Genomic DNA, 26110 nt, shown 5'->3' with positions numbered 1-26110 from the left:
GGGCCAGAGTTCCCGTTTTGAGTTTATAGTTCCCGTTTCAAAGTTTACATTGTTGAAGGCACAAATGGAAGCAAACTATCACACAACCAATCTAATCTACATTATTGTAATGGAAATGCACCTACTAAGCAAATGAACATTTAAACTATGAATCTATACTAGCATACATGTACAATAAAGAGGAGCCTTGGCTGCTAGGGTTGGGCCCTAACCCAGGAGCTTCAGCGCTCTGAGTTAACTCATTACTGGCTCAAAACAAAACTCATTCTCATTACCAAAACAATGGATTACATCAAAAACTATCACAAGTCTTGCAGCTTGAAAATAGAGTAGAGTTTTACAATAAAAAATCCAAATCCTACTGAGGCCCTAGGCCTCTCTACTTATACATCTGAAATCTCCAACGACTTCCTTAAAATTAGGGAGGCTCGGCTCCCAAACTCGAGATCAATTGGTGCTTTGTCTTTCACTTGCTCAGTTGCCTTCTAGTCCTCATGATTTGGTTGTTTGCACTTCGAGCTGATGGAGGAATATTTGAATGGAGGGGTAGTAAATGAGGAGGATTTACCTCCTATAATCCCTCTCCCTTGTCCCATTCGATTTGACCTTGGACTTTTGCCAAAATTCCTTGCTTTTATCCTTTAATCCTGCATTAAATGCACATTAGACCACAAAGCAAAATATCCAACTCTAACTCATCTCATAATCAAAATATAATCAAAAGTATGCAATAAGTTATGAGAATAGTTGATTTGACTAAGCTAGGAGGTGAATTAAGGCCCATATAATTACCGAATGATGGGACTCATCAATAACCAACTCTTTGACAATGTTGACACTTATTACCAAGATTCTAAACATCTTTCAAAAATCTTAAACATGCAAATTGAATTGGTTTGCAATAATCTTAACTATGTAAATTGTTTCCTTTGTCATATCTCAATCCATGCCGATTTTTGTTAAATGATAACTCTTCCCAAAGTCTAACAAACACCCTTAAAAAAACCATTTTCTTATTCTTTTGCTTCTTCACACTTGTTCTTGTTACTATTATTTTTGTCATTTTATGCTTACTCATCTTCAATCATTGCTTTTTTCCCTGGTTGACTACATGATTCATTAGGCCTATTTGTATCAAATGAGCATTAAATTTTTGCATGATCTCATCTATGTTACATGTTGCATCACTCTTCTATATTAGCTACTATGTGTCACAACATACATCAACCTTCTAGATGAGTTTTTATGTTTCACAAAATGCATTAGTCTTTTGTATGAGATCCTTTGTGTCACAAATTGCATCAACCTTAGTTGCAAATGTTGCATCAAACATGTATCAATTTAATCGTGTTTTTCTCTTTATTTTAGTTTAAGTGCATCGATCAATTAATCATTAATATTTCTTGAAAATCAATAAGCCAATTATGCAATTCATTCTTTTATTTTTTTAATTCATTGATTTCTTGATATGTGTTATACAAACACTTTCTTGTTTTACCCAATTTTCTCTTGACATGCCCAATTGCACTTTGTTTCACTTATATGGAATTCGCTTGATGTTAAGTCACCTTGGGGTGTGAGGTACTGCTAATCATGCACCTTAAAGTGTGATTACCTTTATTTTTTATGACTGACTAGACCTCCTTAGTCAATTTCACATAGGTCTTTTTACAATTCACTTTGTCTTGAATGCACCTTTTGACTTAAATGCGTTTTACACAATCTTATTTTGACAATGCATCAATCAAATTGATTTTAACACCTATTACTTGGACCATGTTCACATGGGGACCTTATTGGAGCTACGATCCAAAATAGACTTGAGCATTTACTACTTGGACCATATTATTATTTTATCACATATATACAAAAAACCATGCACAAAGACAAATGGCCTTAAACCCCATTATTCAATTTTAGGGTGATCTAAGACACCAACAAAAAAAAATTAATTTATTTGTACTTGTGACCACAGGGATTTACAACGAATGGGGTGCAAGGATATTCATATTCCAATCTTTCCTTGGATTTTTAAGCCTTCAACCTTCACAAAAATTATTTCTTTCAAACACTTAATTGTTTAAAAAAGCTATCCAAACTCATTTAAAAAAAAAAAATTGAAATCACTTCGCTACACTTATAAGAAATCTCCTTTTACTCATTCATGAGTATAGGCATGCAATACACTACCAAAATAGGAATGTTGTCTACTCATGTCCGATAAGTATCCAACTTCACTAGCACCACTTGAATTCTAATATAGGCAGATTTTGAATATAAAGAAAATGATTTCTTTTCTACCTTATGATATAATGACACAGTCAAAGTCAAATCCCAATATAATGTAACCTAAGTGTGTTGACTTCCAATTTGTGTTATAAAACCTGTTTATAATATTCAACAAATTCATCAAGACTCTTGGTGCCTTATTAGCCTACACATGTCAATTTTGAGGGGGAAAAAAGTGACAAAGGGTTTTACTGAAGACCCCAAAAAAGGAATTTAGCGCATATATCCCCCTCTTTGACACAATGGGAGCTAGAGCCAATTTGAGTAACTTTGGCTTATCTAGCATTAGAAACATTAAGAAAACGCTAGCTTAACTAACATGTAATAGTAGTTCAAGGTTGAACAAGTTAACTTTGAAAGCCAAGTCTACTTTTAGTAGATTCTCCCAATACTATTTATCTCAAGACCTTCAAATTCCAACAACCTCATTGCCATAACCCATGATAAAATTCTTGACAAGGTTTTCTAATATCTACAATATTATCAACAAAGAAAGGGCCCTTAAGATCATAGCAGTTAAGACTAAATCCCATATCTAATCAAGGAAACCACTACATCCTCACAACCAATATAAATTTGACAATGTTGTGATCCAAAAGTGAAGCATCCCCTAAAACTTAAACAAGAAAACTCATTGCCAATGTACTACATGAACTCATCTATAGACAATAAAAATCAATCCAATCTTTTAAAAACACATTCCAACCTTTCCTTGCGTAAAGTTAGACCAGGAGGGTCATTTCTTAGAACTATCCTCCCTTGTGATTGAAAAGAGCAAATTTAATCTTCAATCTAAACCATGTATCTCTCATGTATACCATCTTAATCACAAGGCTCCAATACTATCTTCTAGATCATCAAATATAATTAAATCCTCACAAAAACTGCTAAGGCAGTCAAAAAACATTGCATAGTCAAATATTTTACACAAAAACATTAAATGCTACAGGTAAAAGCCATACTTTTGTGTTGATACCATCTTAATCACAAACCTCCACACATACCTTCTAAACTATCAAGAATAATTAAATCCAACAAAAAAAAAGCAGCTAAGCTCTATGGAAGATTGCATAATCAAATAATTCACATCAAAACATTACACACTATGGATAACAGTCACATATTTATAAAGCAAATGCAAAATGATATAGTATACTTCATTCAAACAAAAAAGAAAGCAAACCACTTTCAGAATTTGTTGAAAGAAATGAAATCATCAAGCATCTCATCGAAAAAAGAAATGAAGCAATATCATGAATAAAATCCATGAATCTTTTAAGATTAATTCACAAAATTCTAAATTTGAAATGTGTTGATAGCTTGATTTGTTTTTGCGAGGATGAGGTCACCAAAAGCATGTTCTTAGAGACGATCCAAAGTTGGCTAAGTAAATTAGCAAGCTGCCTAACTAAATGCAAGAGTTCACAACAGAAGTTATTGGGTTGATAACGAATAAAATTCAGTTAGTTGTGTCTCCAGCATGGGTATAATTAAGTCTAATTACGCATGTAAAGTCCAAAGAGGGCAGGTCGGAGGGTGAATCATACATTAATCAAATCTGCTTCTCAAAAAGGTTAGACGGCAGCTTTATGACTTTGATATCTCAAGCAACCATTTTGGACGGAGTTGTTTATACGTGAGATTTTTTAGGGTTTTTGACGGATTTCTGGTCAGAATTGGCGAAAATTTTGTCGTGAAATTTTGATTTTTGCTGTTTAAACTGGTTATATGGATTCAGCACCCTCAAAAACCCCGGAGCACTTCAATTGGGGCACTTCGATTGTGAAAAAATCGCCCATCAAACTTGTGACTTCAATGAATTCCTACCAGATTATATAGATTCAGCACCCTAAAAACCATGGAACACTTCCATTGTGAAAAGTTCACCCTTCAAACTGTGATTTCAATACATCATTGCCAAATTTTAAACAAAATAGATATTTTTCAAAAAGTGTCACATATAGACAAAAAGAAAAATTTCTATCTACTCTTAATTTCTCCAAAAAATTTCACATAACAGTATTCTAATTTCACATAACTGTATTCTAATCTTCTACTCCGTATGTTTTTTTCAAAAAAAATCAAAATACATATTATAATAATAAAAAAAACAAAATAAAACAAAACAAAAAACCAGCCAAAGCTTCACACAGTTATCTGTAAAGTAGATAGGAGATTTTCCACCAAGACCATGTGGATCCACAGTCAGTACTCCGCCTAGCTATTCCTAGTATCTCTTACTGTCCATTCTTGGGGAAACATCATCCTTAAAAGAAACAATATTCCATTAAAATTAACAACAGATTTCATACTGAACCACCTAGACAGATTACAAAATTTCCAAAGAAACAATATTCCATTAAAATTAACAACAGATTTCATACTGAACCACCTAGACAGATTACAAAATTTCCAATGGCTAACTCCAGGTTCTTGAGTTACCACAAGAACTTGGTCCATCATCGAACACTATCCTAAAATCTGCCCAAATATCTGAAAATGTGGGTGAAGCTAAAACTTTCGAGGCATGGAGATGAATAAATCCATGCTTTATAATAATAGGGAATATGAAAGGTTTCCTAGTTGGAGGTAAGAGTTTAGTGATATGAAAGGTTTATTAGTTTTTGGAGGTAAGCGTTGGAAATAAGAGTTTAGTGATAATTAAAATTTTGAGATAGGTTTGTGAAAATATTTATTTAGGTAAAAAAAAATTAGTGGAGTAAATATAATTTTAAAAATTGTTATGGAAGAAGGCCATATCCTTTGCTATGCTTTAGTAACATCCAATTTTTTCTTCAAGGTGTTTTGAATAGTTTTCAATATTTTATTTGTTACATTTCTAGCTATGATGACAAATATAACATTTTTTTTGTTATGTAATGGTGAAAATTACATGACACATCCACATATTTTTTCTTCAACTAAGTTATAACTATAGGCAACACATTTTTCCAATGACATTATTAAAAAATATAGTGAAACAACAACTAAATTTTTTTTGCATCTCTATTGAAATTTTTCACTTCATTGAATAGATGAGATATAGCTATACAAGTCTTAAGATTAAAGGCTACAAGAATTGTCATCTTCATGTATTATTTGTTCGAGACCTATGTAATTAACATGTTCTCTGTTTTCCATAGTATAAAATCGATTTCCCTGTTTACCCTATAATTGCTTCTATAATTGTCCTTGTTAATCTCTTAATAGCAATGCGAGGCACAACATTGAGAACAATCGTTCCCAACATAGCCAAGGCATCTGACGCCTCAGATCCATTTACTTCACCTCTCATGTTACCTTTCTCATGATTGTCCTGCCATCATCCATTTACACCAATGGGCCCAACCAATACAACTAGCGACCATATGCTTGCCTTCAGTTGCCCTTATACATGCACCAACTTCATCTGAGCCTTTCATTACCTGCTAGGTTTCATTCTGTTGTTCTCGAACTCCATTAACCTTCCTCTTTCCCAACCAATTCCCAAGACTCTAAAAACATAAGAGGCAATACCATGAAGTAAATAAGAAGAAACCATGAAAGACCAATAGCAATACGACACCATAAACAAAGTGGCATGGCCATGCACTAGACGCAATCAAAGCCACAATCAAGTGAAACAAATCACAAAAGATATAAAGCACAAGACTAGCAATAAACACCATGACTCAATCCCCATGGTTCCCAGTACTTCCAAGGGAAATCTCAACCTAAGCCTTCTTCGAGATTTCATGGCAGTCTCTTTGCCATGCAATTCCTTGCATCATACTACCATCAACACATAATTGTCAGTGCATAAATAAACATAACAATACATTGGTTACCTTACCTTGTCGTGTCAAGCACGTTGCTTGCAACTGAGCACATCCACACCATGTCTCAAGGGACTCCAATTCCCTTGACATATCCATCTATCACTAGAGACTAGCTTAATATACCTGTCAAATACATGTTCGTGAATCTAGCACATATTCACATAATGTCAGACAAGATTAAGGTTAAGAATACTTCATGTATGTGAAGCACTGATTCGCTTGCAATTAGGGTTACCAAACAAAGCCAAAGGAATTCTTGCCCAATTCCTTTCTTCTACCCTTTTTACTTTGTTTGAATCGAGGCTTACTATGGGTTGTCACATCACCCAACTGTTAGTTATATCAACACATCAACTATTACCTTGTCAAGCGAATACCAAGCATGTTTTTTGTAACTCTTCACACATGTCAACAACACGTTCCAAATAGCAAGACAATCATATCTATCAATTTCAAATCAACATCTACCAACACTAACAATCATGTCATAATCCATAGTAAACTCATAGTCATTAGACATAATGCTACAACTGTCACCTACTACACTCAAGTACATATCAATTGTCTCAACACATATGTATTAGTACAATCATCTTAAAACAAGATCATTGGAACACATACTCATATTATGCAATTCATCAAACATTCAACCAACTTGCAAACATACCATGTTAAATAAATCAACTAGACGACATAATAGACATCAAACACTCAAACACCAAATAGACGACATAATCAAACATTCAAGCACAAAGTAAACGACATAAACAAGCTCATACCTTAATGTATATCAAAGGAGGCTATCGTATCTGCACAATCAATCTAGTTAGCATGATATAACATCACAACACATCAGCTCAAACTCAAATAATATCATGCTATCCATAATAGTCACTAAATAACATGTTAACATCATAAACTCGTAAATAATTATCAATAATACATAATAATCACATTTGCACCGTCAGTCTACATTAGTACAACACCATATCATCAATACGTCAACTCATACCTGAATGTCATAACCCTAACCATCTACATAGGCCAATCCAATTTAGCATGATACATATAACATCAAAATCTTAATGTAATAACCCTAATCATCAAGTTACTAGCATATAACAACAAGAAGTTATATATCATGTTCATCAACAACATGTAACCTAATCATCAAGCTAACTATCATATAACAACAACAAGTTAACCTATAACACACTCGTCAACACCATTTAACATAATCATCAAGTTATCTAACCTAAAACAGCAATAACAATGCATAGAACCATAGGTTACTATCATTCATAACTATTTGACACATGTGCATATGACTACACTAATCAACTAGAATTTATCATGTATGTAACCATAACATCAATAGAATGAAAGGCATACACAAAACCATAATGCATGTAACATCCCTTAACCTACATACCTGCATGCTCAACATACAAACATGTATGACAACATGCTCTTGCCTCGAGGTCCAATGTTGCAACTTCACTTTGATGATTTGCATCTCCTGCTCTATCTCAGCTAACACATTAGCATCATGATGACCTAATTGCATACAATGACCTCATGCACAACAACCTTCACCATGACAATGCATGCATGACAACATATACACAATGACATGCATAACAAATGCATATACAAGCATACACTCATGACAACACATCCCATAACGACATCATCAACCTTCACATGGTGACATAACTACAACCATGATCAACACCATGCAAATGCAACAAGCACATGGAATACAAGCATAACCAACATGAATGCATGACCAACACACCACCCATCCAGTCCAAGGGGTGAACCTCACTCTCATACCACTCTGTAACACCATCCTCCCACATCTACCCAAGTAACCAGCCAACGAGGGTAAACATGTGACGAGAAGTTAATATGATTGTTACACATCATTTTGTCACTGTCCCTGTACTCCCCGTTCCTTGATCCTGGAGGACCTCTACAGTGAACCCTATATGCTTACCCATCATGAAGAAACTCCCATTGTGTCCCTCTTCATGAGCAGAACAATTCCCTTTTGCACCATTTCCCCATAATCTTCTGTTTTTCCAAGTTTACAAGACCGGCACTAATGGCCCTTGTCCTCCTCGTGTCGATATGCAAGGATTAACACTGTCCCTAGCGCTGACCAGAGCGACTGAGCTTTGTTCCAGTCGTGTTGGTCCTCTTATGGAAATTTTTTTAAATAAAGAGCCGAAGCTTCCATCTCTAGAAGCTTCGTAACGGAAGTCTGGTAAATGGTTTGGCCGGATTGGGTCAAGGATGTCAGTCTGGGCTCCTTTCCCCTATAATGATGGAACTACCTTAAGAGATAAGACCTTCTCCCATGCGAAGAGGATCCATCTCCCATCCATTCAGCCTATATAAACCTCCCTTTTTCCAAAGCACAAGCTAGTGTGGTTTGGTGTGCTAGTGCTAATTAAGTTTGGAGTAAACAGCAAGCTATTCATAGTTGTAGCTCTCTAGTTGTGTGAGGGAGAAGTGTGAATTTGCTTTAGTGTCAAGCCTAAAGGGAAGAGCCTTAAAACTACTATTGTTGAGGCCATCATGGAATGCTAGCAGAAGTGTGTGGGAACCTGGTTTTGTCGGAAATGTCAAGACAATGGTTGTAATCTCTTTTTGATTCAATATATATGCAACTATCGATTGATTTCCTACATGAATTTTCACCTTACATGTTCATGGCTTAATGTTTCTTGGCTTGTTAAGTAGGTTGAATTACAATTTGTCTATTATCACGGTTGTTGTTTGTTGCTGTTTACTTGTTTTAGGTGTTTGAAGAAGGAAGCGAGAGATGGTTGGAGCAAGCAAGCAAGGACATCATCAAACAGGGTAAGTGTACTAAGAGGTAGGCCCTCTTAATTGGTTCTAACCTAAGGAAATCTTCCATAGAATGTATTAGTTGTGGCTAGACCCATTATTGAGCTAGAGGAATTTTTTGTGTCAACACTCATAATTTTACTTCACCACAAATTGGAGACCATACTGGGGAATATTTTTCCCTTTTTGACTTGTAAAAGAGAATAAAATGGGGGGTTCGCTTTCAAGCTCTTTTCCAACCTTTTAAAAGCGAAAAGATAGCCGATCCCTTGTCGTTTTGAACTCGTTAACAGATGCGAAACATCATGTGCCCAACATAAGTTTACCCCTTTTTCGGGCTAGGATGCACTATTACGAAAAAAGTACTCCTTGACTGAAATGGTCAAGCGGTTCTCTCAAGTATTGTTTCCTATATTTTCGGTCTCGAGAGACACAAACGTACGAAAAGGGACCATGTGGAGTTTTATTTTCTGTGTCTTTTTCAAACTCTCTAAACATGAAAAAGATACTGAGTTATACCTTTGTCGGACTCGTTAAAATATTAAACGACATCAGATTCGTCGTCATGACAAACATGAGCTTCTCCTTCCTAGGGCTCGTTAAACATACTAGGTCAGATTCGTCCGAAGGATAAACTTACAGTGCAAGCATATTCTATCCCCTTCAAGCTTGCGATTAAAAAATAATTGGGGTACCTACCAGAAATGGTGGGGGGAAATTTGGAAATCTAATCAGTTGTGTCGGCACCTCACTCTTGAACATGACACTTTTTGCTTCATGCCGGGTTGGGATATCCTCCTTTTTATCGTTGAACTTCCTAGGTTGGGCCGTTCATTTTTGTTTTCCATTTGATCTCTGCGACGTCATCATGACCATCGATCCTATGGATCCAAAAGCTGCAAAACTTCCAGTCATGTCTTCGATATGTTCAAGAGTTGTCTTTTTGCAGTTATATTTACCTCTGATTCTCTGTATCATCCAAAATCATTTTGCATCCTTTTGTCTCGTGTCAATTATGTCAGATACATTATGGCCCTCCTTCGACACGGTCGCTTTCTGTCGACTTCAACTCATTTTCTAGGAAGTTGACCGAGAGACTCCCTTCCAATACCGTAGAGCTTGCATGCCCTAATGGCAAGTTCTTCGCACTCGACGACAAGTTCACATCATTGGCTTTCGATCGAGTGATTTCACGGGTGTTCGACTTCAGTTCCTCTATTCACATTTCATGGATTGTGTTGATAGTACCTTGAGGATCATTGTCATTATTGGTGGTTTCTCTCGCACGTATTAATAGTTTACATCATTGGCTGGTAATCAAGCAATTTTCTAGCATGTTCGACATCAAAAAAAATATTCACATGTGACAATTTGTACTTTGATCAAGTCGTGTTGGAGCGCAAGACCCTGGGCTCAGATCACAAAAGTTCAGGTTGTGAAGTGATGTGACATGGTTATGTTGATATGCATGTCTCTTTTAGATGGATGGTTGCGACCATACCATGAGTTATCATCTGTGATCCTTCTCATTTTTGGATGGTTGCGACCATACCTTGGTTTCATTATGATCCTCTTTGACGGATGGCTGCGCCCATACCTGGATCCATTTACATGATCATTCTCTGGATGGATGCGTCCATGCTACAATTCATGTATCATTTTGATAGAGTTCTCAGTTATGTACTTGTTTGCAGGTTTTCCGACGACAGATTACAGTTCCCCGCACTGATTCATAAAGCATTTCATCCCTCACTCTAGTTCGGCTTTCACTCTTTAGGGGGCATCTGTTACACAACATTTTGTCATTGTCCCTGTACTCCCCATTCTTTAATCCTGGAGGACCTCTATAGTGGACCCTATATGCTTACCCTTCATGAAGAAACTCCCATTGTGTCCCTCTTCATGAGCAGAACAATTCCCTTTTGCACCATTTCCCCAAAATCTTTTGTTTTTCCCAGTTTACAAAACCAATGCTAATGGCCCTTATCCTCCTCATGCTAATATGTAGGGATTAACATTGTCCCTAGCACTGACCAGAGCGACTTAGCTTTGTTCCAGTCACGTCCATCCTCTTATGGAAAGTTTTTTAAATAAAGAACCGAAGCATCCAGCTCTAGAAGCTTCGTAACGGAAGTCTGGTAAATGGTTTGGCCGGATGGGGTCGAGGATGTCAGTTTGGCTCCTTTCCCCTATAATGATGGAACTACCTCAAGATATAAGACCTCCTCCCATGAGAAGAGGATCCATATCCCATCCATTCAGCCTATATAAACCTCCCTTTTTCCCAAGCACAAGCTAGTGTGGTTTGGTGTGCTAGTGCTAATTAAGTTTGGAGTAAACAACAAGCTATTCATAGTTATAGCTCTCTAGTTGTGTGAGGGAGAAGTGTGAATTTGCTTTAGTGTCAAGCCTAAAGGGAAGAGCCTTAAAACTACTATTGTTGAGGGCATCATGGAATGCTAGCAGAAGTGTGTGGGAACCTGGTTTTGTCGGAAGAGAATGGCAACGTCAAGTCAATGGTTGTAATCTCTTCTTGATTCAATATATATGCAACTGACGATTGATTTCCTACATGATTTTTCACCTTACATGTTCATATCTTAATGTTTCTTGGCTTGTTAAGTAGGTTGAATTACAATTTGTCTATTATCACGGTTGTTGTTTGTTGTTGTTTACTTGTTTCAAATGTTTGAAGAAGGAAGCGAGAGATAGTTGGAGCGAGCAAGCAAGGACATCATCAAATGGGATAAGCGTACTAAGAGGTAGGCTCTCTTAATTGGTTCTAACCTAAGGAAATCTTCCATAGAATGTATCAGTTGTGGCTAGACCCATTATCGGGCTAGAGGAATTGTTTGTGTCTGCACTCATAATTTTACTTCACCACAATGATGTGATTCGACCTGCTAAGTCACATTAAGGAAGTGGAACTGGTGTAAACACACCATACAGACCTTCAACATCAACAATAAGACTCCTAGGAACCATCCCAACCTTTTTGCTAACCATCCCTTGCATCCCACCGAGTCTTTAAGCTATTAAACCTTTGGACGCTCCCATGCTATGGGCATGCCAACATCCAGAGAGCTCTGGAAGCTCCCACAAGGCTGCATGCCTGCGTCCAGGGACTATTTCCTATAGACCTATGCCAAAGTCTGGGGGATTTAAGGCACTTTTTAAGCTTAGAATTCTGAGCACTACCCAAAACTTGTTGTAACTTCTAGAATCCATTAAACACATGATGAAAAGACTAATAAACCAAAAACTAACTCCAGAACTAGGCCTGACCATCCCCAACCAGGACTGAAATTCTGTCAAACACTTGGCATCAATGCAATCTACAGGTGTAAACAACAAATCTAAGAATAGGGGTCTCATACTTATCTGAGATTCGCTATGAAGCATTGTTTCCTTATCAATTTAGTTTTATTTTCATCCATTATGCCATAGATACATTGTTCATTCATATACAAGTAAAAACATTATGGGAGCCATGCATAGCCACTATCATAATACACATTCATAACTAGCATAATGAAAACAAAAATATCAAGCAAACAACACCCATATAATTCACATATAAACCAGTATAATACTCATGAGATAACAAGGAGAAAAAAACCTCATATTAATTATGCAAAAGCGGTATGGGACTACCACGTTCCACCCGACCATAGAATGGTTGAGCCAAATCTCTTTTTAGCCATTCACCCATGTGCCATATTCCAAGCATGAATGTGGGATCTCATAGAACATATCAATCCAAAACCATCTAGGGCTTCCAGAGGCCAACTGCCTCAACCCATCAAACAGTGATTCCACCTCACGGTCGAACATCACAAAACCATCATCAGATTGGTCTCTACCGAAGCCTTCTAGGGCTCCAAAACATTTGTTCCACCCCGGATTCCAGGACTAGTAACTCAACCCACAGTTTTTGTCAGTCTCTAGAGCGTTTGTCCAACTAAGGCTCCAGGACTAGTAACTCAACCCATAGATTTTTCTAGGCTTTGAAAGTGTTTGTCCATCTAGGGCTTCTAGGACTAGTAACTCAACCCACTAAGGGCTTTGAGAGCGTTTTTCCAACCAAGGCTTCCAAGACTAGTAACTCAACACAAGTTGTTACAAGGCTTCCAGAGCATTTGTCCAACCAAGGCTTCCAGGACTAATAATTCAACCCAAGTCGTTATAGGGCTTCAAGAGCATTTTTCCAACCAAGGCTTCTAGGAACTAATAACTCAACCCAAGCTAAATGAAACATGAGAACCAACTAGAAAAACAAAGAAATAAACCCACAAGACCATGGCTATCCATAAAATGGAAAGGCTAGGCAAATCCACTATCAATCCAGACAATCCTCCATGCCAATGATAGAACATAACCAAGAAACCACATGCATGTGCCATGCATGCTAAAACTAGTGAGGAAAACATATATGTAACTTGGTACCTGCAAGAAAAAACCATTGTAGTCGTTGCTCCTGATGTCCTCTTGTGCTTTCCTGCTCTTCCTTTGCCTTATTGCTCCAAAACTCCAAGTATGCCACATTCTCCAAGATTTCTCCAAGAAAACTCTAAGTGTCCGAATAGAAGAGAGATCCACCAAAACCTATCAAAAGCTTACCCATTGATCGTCAGAAGCCTTTTTATCAAACAGGCCTCTATTTTCTTCATTTTCCATTATTTTCCTTCATTTTCCTCCTCACATACAACTTTTGACCTTTCACCGCCCTTTTCTCCTAATTTCCATTATTTTCATAAATAAAATGCCAATAAATGCCTCATGCCTTTCCAAAGCCTTTTCCATTGGCTTTGCCAATTTCCTTAGCCATAATAAACTGAATGAACACCCATTAGGATGTTTTTCCCACCATTCAACTTGGAATACGTGTCCCATGACTGTGGTCTTATATATTTTACATGGATTTTTAACCAAGGCTACTACAAGATGCACAAAGACACCCTAGTGTCCAAGCAAATGGAGGAGCAAGGGATCAGTCAGGAATAATGGTTCAAAGTCAAAAGGGTACTGAAGCAACATAAATTATAGTTACAAAGTAGTAGAAATAGGAAACAAAAATCAAAAAGGAATCATGGGCATAAATATCCTATGTATTTGAGAGCCCAGACTCAAATAAAGAAGTCCCCCTGAAAGTGGATTACAATCAACTAGTAATTGTAACCACCACTCCCAAACAAGGAGTTTGGAGAAAAGTTGAGAAAAAGAAAGGAAAAATGGGGAAGATAAGTGACTTTTATCACAGACAACTCCAACAAAAATATGTATTTATAGGTTGGCATGACTAAATGCTTATCAACATCTGCAGAATGTAATTTTGTTCCTTGTTCTTAGGTTGAATATAATTATGATTTTCCCTTAGGGAAAAAAGGACACTAAGTTAAAATTCTATTGAACTTATTTAGATTATTTATAATTAAGATTTATTACTTGACAATAAGGCAAAAAATGGCCTGAAGATTTCATCATATTGATCATGATTATTGATTCAATGAACTAAATGTTACCATTGTTTATTAACATTAATGCTAATTTTGTTTATAAACTAAGAGAAAATAATGTTATATACTTGGATGGGGATTGTCCTTTAAAATAGTGATAGCTACCACCTATAAGCATGCTCCCATTCTATGAATAGAAAATAATGTTATATCCTTCAATAGGGAGTCATCGTTGAAAACGATGCTAGCTACCACCTATAAGCATACTCCGATACTATGTGTTTATCAATTAAATAGAGGTAAGGAGGGCCTTGTTAGTATTGTTCAAGTGATAAAAAGGATGGATGAAGCACAAGGATAGTGCTACAATGTTCATTTCAGGAGATCTCCAAATTATTCCACCATTAACAATCATGAAAGGCATAACAAGTGTTTGGGTATCAAGTATGAAGCAATATGCTTGAGTAGATTTATAGATTTAGACAATTTTTGGAGGTTTTGTAAGTTGCAGAGCTCATGGTTATCATGGACCAGCACTCTAATTGTCATATTATCCTCCACTATAATATGTAAGAGAATCCACTAACTACACAAAGGAGTTATGCATGTAGAGTGGCACCCTCCCTCAATTTAAAGAAATATGAGGGACATTGTTTGTAGTGTGACTACTTATCAATCTAAGCACTCTATCACTTTTCGAAAAGAGATGGAGAATAGAGGATAGGGTCAAAAAAAGATAAGAAAAACTTCAAATGTGGAGGTTAATGATGAAATCTATAATTTGATACCTTAAATTGGTTTCTCTAGACATAGAGAAAATGTATTCCAAGATGATGGAAAACAATTGGCATATAAAGGAACTTGTTAATTGTGGAATATAGAATAGAGCCAAAGGACAGGGCCAACAAGGTGTAGTTTTACAAGTAATTTTGACTCTACGTGTGATGCCTTAATCAATTCAATATATGGAATTGAGATCGTAGAAGAGAAGAATGATGTAGAGGACTAGGGGGTTCTCACCAAGCTAGGGAAGTTGAAAAAGAGGATTGAAAGGAGCAAGACAAAACCAAAGAAGCGGGAGGCACCCCAAACATTCCAATTGACTTGTACTATGACCTAAAATACATACTCCCCATCATTCTCTGTGCATGGTGCACATTTCACCCCTAGTTTCCATGAATTGCTTGAATTATTGCCTCTTTGAACAAATGTTTGGAATCGATATTACCCATTTCAATTTTGATTTACAAAATAGCATAAATATGCAAAAGAGGCTTATAGATAGGGAAACAATTAATATTTATAGACATGAATAAAAACCACCCACCCACCCACAGACACACAAAAATTTAGTGTGGAAAGATCTCATCTAAACAACTTGACAACATTCCCTACACAATTGTTTCATGAATATTACTATATACTAGATTAACTTAAAGAGAGAGAGAGAAACTAAGATATAAATTCAGGGTAAATGTAATGACCATCACTGAACTTCGAAAATAACCAGAACTAAATACGGTAATAACCAAAACAGAACTGAAATACAATAAAAGAATTTGGACACCTACCTGAACTGCTGCACTGCTGCTTGCTCTGGTGTTGCCTCTGAACTGCTGTTTGCTCTGGTGTGGCTTCTGATACCAATTACCGGGAAAACCAATTCCACCCAGCCTAGACTGAGCAAAGCCTCGTTGCTCAATCCAGTAAGCTCCCCAACAGAAGCTCACTGTCCCCCGTGCCCAGAACCTCAGACTGATTAAAGCTCTTCCAATGACAAATCTCTCTCACTGCTGAATTTCCTCCTCTGGTTTCACTGCTGAATTCCTCCTCTGGTTTCCTCCTTCCTTCTCCCCCCGTACTCGGTTCATATTTCCGGTTTTAACCACGGGCTTGGCGGTGGCCGCCCTCCCGCATGCAACCACCGCCTCCCTCCCTATTGCCACGCTCTCAAACCATAAGCTTATCCCCGTTCTTTATGATTCAGTCACAGTTTGCCTTTTAATTCTATTAATGTATTTTATTTTGGTATTAAGTTTCTAAATTATAAAACTTGATTTTTATATTTAATATGATTTTCATATATGTTTTAAATATGATGTTTATTAATACTATTTAAAATATAAGGTTTATAACTTTATATTAATTAATTATTATATATATATATATATATATATATATATATATATATATCATTTCTTAACTTTTATAAATGGGTCATTACATACACTCCCCCTTCAGAAAACTTCGTCCCGAAGTTGATTACTTATGATAGTAATTAGTACCCCTCCCTCTTAGTTTTAAAATTTTATTTTAATATCAAGAGACTAAAACAAAATTAGAATTTTAGGTTTATGATTTTAAGGAATATGTCGTGTTCCATCCAAGTTCCCAAGCTATTCTAAATCAACCTATCCTTCCTAATCTCTTCTGCTCTCAACCTATCCATCCTCTACTGGAATATGCCATGGCGTCAGTTTTACTGACCCGACCATTCATAAACTCTAAGGTGATAGCGTCGGTTATACCGACCTGATCCCTAGTAGGCATCCGGCAGTCATCATCACACATCTAGGGGAGCGTGACTCGCACAGTGCTCCCATGACTCCAGGGTTCGGAGGATAAACGGTGGGCAACACCTCCACCCCTCCCAATAGAACTTAGGACTAACACCCTATCATAGAATCACTTGGAGCTTTAATTGTTCTGAGGTTTTGTCATCACGTGGTCATCCCGGTAACTGTCTATTACCTGCAATCATACACTTATCCATGCATCCATAAAATGTGCATCAGCATATTCAAAATAACTCACATATTATTCCCTTATTAATTCATTTATGATACTACAGTACAACATATTTTTCCATATTCCATGCATGTCTTTTGACTTTCATCTAGAATGTATTCACTTCCTGATTTCTATCCCATTGATCATATTGACATGTATAAATAAATCAGATCTATAATATCTTAATTTCTATCAGAAGTAAAATCATTCAACTATCTTAACTTTACTTCGACAACTATAATTTAGTAAGATGATCCATATATATTGTTTTGGTATCCATGTACCAGCAGGAATTAAACATATATTATGCCACAAAATTTCACGTTTATCCATAATCATTCAAAAAGTTTCTGAGTCTCTGATTGTAGTGAAGTAAATATATACTAAACATAGTTTAAAGTTCTTCAAAATTGACATAGATTAGGGTATCTTTGACATATGTCCTCTGTATTTTCCCAAGTTGCTGATCCAGGACTATACTTGTCCCATTGGACCCTAACTTGGTCCACCAGGCGGTTCCTCAGCTATCGAACCCTACGTCCCAGTATACGTAATGGTTCGACCGTTACGATTCCCTTGTTCCATACCTGAAGATCCCGCTATAGTGGGTTGATGCGCTGCTTGGTCGTTGCTGATTACTGCATGAATTCTATGATTATCTTGATTGTTTGATATTGGTCCCTCTCCAGTCCTATGCGACATATTCGACGAAGCTTCAGGGCAATCCCGTTGAAAATGCGGTCCCCCACATCCCCAACAATTTAGCGGCATTGATCCTCTTGACTCAGGACGTGAATTTCTAGAGAACGAGCTTCGTCCTCTCATGTTGATTCCTCTCGAATTTCTTCCTCTGCTGGCAGTCCCTCGAGATGACCATGACCTAGTGTTTGATGATTCCGAGGCTATAGTGTTTACTGCCATGGGAGCTCTTGTTACTATATTTCTCGAGGTAGACCTGTTATCGTAAGGTGGCCTTGAGCTACCTCCGTTGATAAAGTTTCGAGGAGTCTTTCCAGGAAATCCTGATTGTAAAGGTTCTGCTAGCCCTATCTCTTTTTTGATTCCAAGGTGCTCTTCTGCATAACGACCACATTCAACCGCCTCGGCTACTGATGACGGTTTCCACATGCTTACCAAGGCTCTAATGCGAGGATTTAACCCAAATATGAAGCGTTCAGCTTGACGTTCATCAGAATCTAAGTAGTGAATGTATTTTACAAGCTCCATAAACCTAATCTCGTACTCTTCCACCGTTTTATTTCCCTGAATTAATGTATGAAAGGCTCTCGCTTGCTGTTGTTGAAAGTATGGAGGTAAATACTTTGCGCGGAACCTTTCCTCAAACAGTTCCCAAGGGACATTATCCGATGTAAGGTGCAGCTGCTTCTCCAGATTTCCCCACCAAATTAAGGCACTCTCCTTTAATTGAAACACGGCAATTTTTGTTTTTGCCGAAGAAGAATATTCTCTTAACCTAAAGCATCTGTTCATTCCTTCTAACCATGCTTCAGCGCGTTCACCTGCTCGACCTCCTGAGAATTCTGGGAGCTTAATTTTCTGAAGCTCCCTAGAAATGTCTTCTTTCGATCTTCTGGGCTCAAAATTATTTGGTTCCGCTGAACTGGTGGCTACATGATGAAATTCCCCTTTGGTTCTGGCCTTAGTGGATTCTTTTAATGTTTCCAATAAGGCTTCCAAAGAATTCATTATCACAGTTAACTCTGGCGCTGGGGCGATTGATGTTGATGATGGTCTTGGTGGTGACGATGGTGATGGAGATGACGATGGCGACGGTGGCGGCATTATTGGTGGTGATGCTGCCCGATCACGTCGTCGTCGCTCATACGTCCTTACCATTGTAATGGTTCCTGAACATATAATAAAATTATATATATAAATAAAAAAATAAAAAAATTGAGGTAGACAACCGAATTTAACACATAATTTTCCTTTTGCAACTTCACATTCATAAACGGGTATAGTTTTGCTATTTTTATCCGCTAGGCGGATCTTACTGGTACCGAGGTCAAGGAGGGTGGTCTCGCGACCTCCTTGTCCTAATGCAGGATATTCTATCCTAGAATGAATAATGCAGAAGTGTATGGTTATTAGCTCCTAAAATATCTAAATAATATCCACAAAATGAAAATGTTTAAATGTCTCGTTACAATGTACCTCGGTAACATACCCGCCATACCTCAATCTAGCTACTACCTTTAAAGAAGGTCATACATACTTATATTTTTGAATATATTACTTTAGATATGGATTAAACCTATAATAAAATGAAGGGTTGTTCTGGTTCCAAATCAGTTTACTCTTTAGCCAGAAAATTTACCATAGACATGAATATTTCTTAGTAAGAACTTATCATTAATTGGAAACCCAACTTTTACAATTTTTTTTTTTTTTAAATATGTGTTACATATATAAAGGGCATAGAAGTGTGCTAGACCAATTGGAGTTTTATGATCTTCTGACTGGATGTACTTGGAAATAACTTCTATTCCTTAATCTCAGTGTTATGTGCTGTAAAGTATACACAATGTTTCCTAATTAAGCTCTGTATAAGGTCATACATACAGCTTTGTGCCTCTGCTCAAAATGCCATTGGCATAAAAATAATTAAGTATTTAAAGTGGTCATTCAGTAGATAATGTAGCATAAAGGTAATATAAGGTATGTGATTTTAACAGTTCACCATGGTACATGATAGCAGCAGATAATGTAGCATAAAGGTAATATAAGGTATGTGATTTTAACAGTTCACCATGGTACATGATAGAGGGTAATTGGCATTTGCATTCAGTAAACTTGAATGCATTTGGGAACAGTGTAAAAAAAATTTATAAGAGAGTAATTTTAATAGTATGTAAATAAAAATAAAAATAAATAAATAAAAATGAGGTAAACAACCGAATTTAACACATAATTTTCCTTTTGCAACTTCACATTCATAAACGGGTATAGTTTTGCTATTTTTATCCGCTAGACGGATCTTACTGGTACCGAGGGCAAGAAGGGTGGTCTCTCGACCTCCTTGTCCTAATGCAGGATATTCTATCCTAGAATGAATAATGCAGAAGTGTATGGTTATTAGCTCCTAAAATATCTAAATAATATCCACAAAAATGTCTCGTTACAATGTACCTCGGTAACATAACCGCTATACCTCAATCTAGCTACTACCTTTAAAGAAGGTCATACATACTTATATTTCTTGAATATATTACTTTAGATATGGATTAAACCTATAATAAAATGAAGGGTTGTTCTAGTTCCAAATCAGTTTACTCTTTAGCCGGAAAATTTACCATAGACATGATTATTTCTTAGTAATAACTTATCATTAATTGAAAATCCAACTTTTACAATTTTTTTTTTTTTTTTTTTTTTTTAAATATGTGTTACATATATAAAGGGCAAAGAAGTGTGCTAGACCAATTGGAGTTTTATGATCTTCTGACTGGATGTACTTGGAAATAACTTCTATTCCTTAATCTCAGTGTTATGTGTTGTAAAGTATACACAATGTTTCCTAATTAAGCTCTGTATAAGGTCATACATACAGCTTTGTGCTTTTGCTCAAAATGCCATTGGCATAAAAATAATTAAGTATTTAAAGTGGTCATTCAGTAGATAATGTAGCATAAAGGTAATATAAGGTATGTGATTTTAACAGTTCACCATGGTACATGATAGAGGGTAATTGGCATTTGCATTCAGTAAACTTGAATGCATTTGGGAACAGTGTAAAAAAAATTTATAAGAGAGTAATTTTAATAGTATGTAAATAAAATGATCTATATTATCTTTTCCTACATTAGTGCACCATCTCATTTCTTGATGTTTCAAGAGCTACCTATAAGTATGATGTAACGGGACTAAAAAAAATTTAGAGTTGACCTAACAATGCATTATATTGAAACTACTCTGTACCTAAACACAAGTCCCTATATGTAAGTACATTTATGTATATCTAATTTTGTTTATAAGTTCACGAGATTGTACTGGAAGATCATAAAGTTATGGCTTTGGAAAAATACAAGTTTACTGAGTTTAATACCGGTGTTTGCAAAAATTCATGATGCTGGAGCAATTAATCTAGGAAAATGGTTGACCTCTTTCCAAATCTTTGTATTATTTTTAAACTAATAACACTGCCTTTTCTCGATTCCTTATTAAAGGAATTGATGCAATAGCAAGGTTTCAATGACTTCTTTGTGGTGACACAAGTGCCTATGGTAATAAATTACCATTTGTTTTCATATTTATTGCAACAGGCAAAATGGAGATGAGATGAAGGAGTGTAGAGAACCTATGGTTCAGAGACCTGGAGATACTCAAATGGGTCCCGCACATGCCATCTTTGATTTAATGATTTCTATCATGGTTGCTGTTATGCACTCTGTACAACATGCAAAATTATGACAGCAACAGCAACAACCATCAAAGGACCAATAAATCTGATAAGCTGGAGAGAGCAAGAGATCATAAAAATGATACTGCCATGTCATCTCGTAAGTTGTCATGAAATGGTCCTCAGACACGTCATACAATATATTGTGTAACGTCATACAATATATTGTGTAACACTACCAAGTCCCCTTTTAGTTTTTAACTTTGATCTTGGACTTCAAACTTTCAAGTGTAAGCCTTTTCTTTCTAATTATCTACAGGGCTTGGGACTAGAACGTCAAAGATCCTCCTAATGTGTCTATTTAATGGCAAGCCTCTAGAAGCATCAAATTGTATATTAAATCAAGTTTTACTGGTTCTAGATAGTTTATTTCTCACTTTTGTTTTTTTTTTTTTTTGTTATTTTTCAATGCCGAGTAAATTTATTTTAAATCGTATATATACGGAAGCATACTGATACTTCAGTAACAGAGTGAAACTGTTCTTTTAAAAAAAATTATTTAATATATTTTATTTGATGTAATACAAAGAATAACTTTCAGTTGAAATATACAGCTAAACTGAAAATTATGGGCACCTTTAATTTCTTTTCAGCAATTGTTGGTTTCTCATTCCAATGTTAACTCATTCTTGCTTTGTGGCCTTTTTCTTCACAGGGATATTTTTGATTGGCATGAAAGATATAAGATCTTTATATTTGAACTAATATGCCCTGTAGACAAGTTTGTGACAGGGAGAGTATTTGTTGCACAAAACAACAGTCAACTTAACTGTTACTGAAATAGGATATGAACAATATGTAATGATATTCAGACTATGTAAAGCCCGGAGTGGATCAAAATATATTTCTGAAAAAACTATGATACTGGGTACTTGCCAAAGACCCTGGATTAGTCTTAAGTGTCAGGTTTCAGTTCTGAACAGCATAGATGTACTTCAGACAGGAAAGCTACAGAGATATAATAGATTTTGTGAAATTCTTAAGAGGATGAGGGATTGCACCCCTAGATAACACATGATCTAGTTTGAGCTGCATACTCTTTGGTAAAATGTAATGACCAATGATGGCAAATCTAGCCTGTTGAGGGGTTTCACTCATCATTCAAAAATCCAAAAATGCAAGCTTTCCATCGCCTGTGGCAAGAAGATTCCCTGGATGTGGGTCTGCATGAAAATAGCCATGTTCAAGTAGCTGCCTGAGACTACACTGGATGCCTATGTTCACCATATCTATAAGCTTCAGGCCTTGACTTTGTATAGCTTCGTGCTCATTCAGCTTGACACCATCTATCCAATCCATTGTCAAAACTTTCACACTAGTATAATCCCAGAAGATTTCAGGGACAAGAACATCTGGCCTGTCTCCATACAGCTTTTTAAACCTTATTGCATTTTTAGCTTCCTGCACATAGTTGAGTTCCTGGTATATTCTTCTAGCAAACTCATCCAATGGCTTCTTCAATCTCAGGCCTCTGCACTTTAACAGCAACCAATTGGCCAGAGTATCTTAGGCGAGCTTTATAAACTTGGCCCAAACTTGCCGCTGCAATAGGGGATGCTGAAATAGCTGAGAAAATTGAGTCAAGTGACAATTCCAACTCCCTTTCAATACATGCAAAGGCATCAGCATTTGGAAAAGTAGGTAGGGCATCTTGCAGTTCTGACAGTTCCTCAAGGTACTCCGGAGGGCAAAGATCTGGTCTGGTTGATAGACCTTGTCCCACTTTTACAAAGGTTGGACCCAACCTCGTAAATATCTTTCTGAGTTCTCTAGCCCGTGTACGCTTATTTTGATCCAACTTCCCATTCCGTTGATCAAGCACCAGAGTTATGGCAAAAGAGCCCAATGAAAATAATATTTCTGAAGTACGCCTAAGTACCTTAAGAGGCTTCCAACGGTATTTCTCCGCTATTTTAGCGGGGTCGTAAGCGGAAGCGTTCGCGGCTCTGCCTTCAGCCCTTGCTTCCGCTTCGGGATCATCATCGCTACTACTACGGGACTCAAGACTTCTCTCCAGCGTCCTCACAATGTCTTTGCTGCGAGAATTTCCATTATTACTACTGGAGGCCAGGCTACCGCCATTTTTGGCGCCACCGCTAAGAACGAGTTCCCTTGGACCCGACTGGATAAGAGCCGCTCTAGGCTTGACCCTAAATTTAGTTGAGGTGAATATTGTGCCAATGTCGTGTCTCCGGACGTCTGAGTGGAAGCATGCGCAGAGTGTGGCCGACGCCATTGGAGATGTTTCTACTAAAATTGACTCATGGCGGAGTGGGCTGAATCAGTTAACGGAAGCATACACAGATCACAACGCAGGCCCTATGAGGTCGAAAGGGTTTGAACCAACGCTCCGATACCATGTGTAATGACCATCACTGAACTTCGAAAATAACCAGAACTAAATACGGTAATAACCAAAGGGTTTGAACCAACGCTCCGGTACCATGTGTAATGACCATCACTGAATTTCGAAAATAACCAGAACTAAATACGGTAATAACCAAAACAGAACTGAAATACAGTAAAAGAATTTGGACACCTACCTGAACTGCTGCACTGCTGCTTGCTCTGGTGTTGCCTCTGAACTGCTGTTTGCTCTGGTGTGGCTTCTGATATTAATTACTGGGAAAACCAATTCCACTCAGCCTAGATTGAGCAAAGCCTCGTTGTAATCTCCCCAACAGAAGCTCACTGTCCGTCCCCGTGCCTCAGACTAATTACAAATCTCTCTCACTGCTGAATTTCCTCTTCTGGTTTCACTGCTGAATTTCCTCTTCTGGTTTCCTCCTCCCTTCTCCCCTCGTACTCGGTTCATATTTCCGGTTTTAACCACGGGCTTGGCCGTGGCCGCCCTCCCGCATGCAACCACCGCCTCCCTCCCTGTTGCCACGCTCTCAGACCGTAAGCTTATCCCCGTCTTTATGATTCAGTCAAGGTTTGCCTTTTTAATTCTATTAATGTATTTTATTTTGGTATTAAGTTTCTAAATTATAAAATTTGATTTCTATATTTAATATGATTTTCATATATCTTTTAAATATGATGTTTATTAATACTATTTAAAATATAAAGTTTATAACTTTATATTAATTAATTATTATTATTATATATATATATCATTTCTTAACTTTTCTTAATTTTTATAAATGGGTCATTACAGTGAAAATGTTTGCAACTAATTTTTGTAAATTTGAGTAAACTTTGAAAAATAAAGTAGCATATAGCTAAAATTGTATAGTGATTTCTGACTAATTTAGAGAATTTTAACTTGTGTCTTTATGTACAGAATATTAATTAGTGCAAATACCAATAATTCCATGGAAGTATGTTATTATAATTATTATACTAAATGATTAGAATGGGGATTGAAGATAAGGTTGCACATTTGAATGGAGGTGGGGGTTGAGCATGTGAATTTTAATGGGGGTGAGGAGTGAATGTGTGCATTTTTATAATTCAATTTATTCTTATATATTTTACATGGGGTCAAAGCTATATAGAGATGAGAACACTAAAGTAGTTACATGAGAGAGAGAGAGAGAGATGTATAAAACACATTTGAGAAGATATAAATTCTACATAAGACTTGAAATTGGATCTTTGAGCTAACTCAGAAGAGTGAATTGATGTTAAAAGAAGGGAGTTTATTGTTTCATGGAAATAGGTTGCCATTTTTTGAAGAGATGATAAAGTAATTTTCTATTATGTTCAAGTTGCCAAAAATTATTGTGTTCAAGAATTCCATATTGTTTGAAAATTAAAACTCACTCATTAGCGAAAAATATTGTGAATATCATGACTTAAAGAAGCCCCTAATCATACCTACTAAGTGCCTCCACCAAGCAAAGACACCCTTGTTAGATTGTGGCATTTCCTTTTTTACAGAATTTGAAGCAAAAAGCCCACTTAGTCATGGTCTAATTTGTATAAATGAAATGATGGAAATAGAAAGATGCCATAATGAAGAACATTACTAATAAGAGATGATTACAAAAGAAGAGCGATTATTAAGGTTTCAAGAGCTACCATCAAGCCAATTGGCAATGTCATGCCTTCTGGGATATTTAAAAAAAAAAAAATTATCTTTTAAAATTGAGCTTAAGTTTATTAATTATGACTAGTCATTATTTGTTAAGGTCAGTGAGGGTCTAAGAAACTACCTTAGTTAGGCACAATAATCCCTAAAATAAGACCCATGGAGTGAGCTCTATGTTCCATTAGATAGCTTAGGCATCAACTACCAACACATATAGTGAGGAAGCTAGCAGTTAACCTTTCCTAATAAATATATAAATACTAAATGTATCGAATGAAAATTTGTTCAAAGTTATTATGTATCAACAAACAAGGTGGAAACTTCTCTGATGAAATTTGGTCATCAACAGACTCAAATCCAATTACATGCACACAATTAACATAGTGCTACTCAACTCCATCTTATGATTTTTCAAAATCCATTTTCATTATTAGGACTCCTTAAA

At 36.5% G+C, this 26110-nt stretch overlaps 1 protein-coding gene, 2 long non-coding RNA genes and 1 pseudogene across 3 annotated transcripts; all 4 read right to left on the bottom strand.

Annotated features, from left to right (window-relative positions):
• Positions 1-246: 246 nt before the first annotated feature.
• Positions 247-16432, bottom strand: LOC149206191 (uncharacterized). Its single transcript, XR_016252535.1, has 2 exons — positions 15991-16432; positions 247-647 (listed from the first exon to the last, which is right to left on the bottom strand). It is a non-coding gene; the product is annotated as an uncharacterized LOC149206191 (long non-coding RNA).
• Positions 3506-14558, bottom strand: LOC149206192 (uncharacterized). Its single transcript, XR_016252536.1, has 2 exons — positions 4682-14558; positions 3506-4609 (listed from the first exon to the last, which is right to left on the bottom strand). It is a non-coding gene; the product is annotated as an uncharacterized LOC149206192 (long non-coding RNA).
• Positions 16433-16639: 207 nt separating the features above from the next.
• On the bottom strand, positions 16640-24559 carry LOC149206189 (uncharacterized). Its single transcript, XM_089395338.1, has 2 exons — positions 24173-24559; positions 16640-19077 (listed from the first exon to the last, which is right to left on the bottom strand). The coding sequence occupies exon 2, from the start codon at positions 19064-19066 to the stop codon at positions 17744-17746; it is 1323 nt and encodes a 440-aa protein (XP_089251464.1). The 5' UTR covers positions 19067-19077; positions 24173-24559; the 3' UTR covers positions 16640-17743.
• On the bottom strand, positions 22083-24122 carry LOC149206190 (protein ACTIVITY OF BC1 COMPLEX KINASE 3, chloroplastic pseudogene; annotated as a pseudogene).
• Positions 24560-26110: the final 1551 nt, after the last annotated feature.

This window comes from Pinus tabuliformis, chromosome 1_2 (assembly GCF_031772625.1).
Source record: "Pinus tabuliformis cultivar Carrire ecotype Pingquan chromosome 1_2, CPIR1, whole genome shotgun sequence".
Taxonomy (NCBI): Eukaryota; Viridiplantae; Streptophyta; class Pinopsida; order Pinales; family Pinaceae; genus Pinus; species Pinus tabuliformis.
This window is presented reverse-complemented; position numbering and strand designations above follow the sequence as displayed.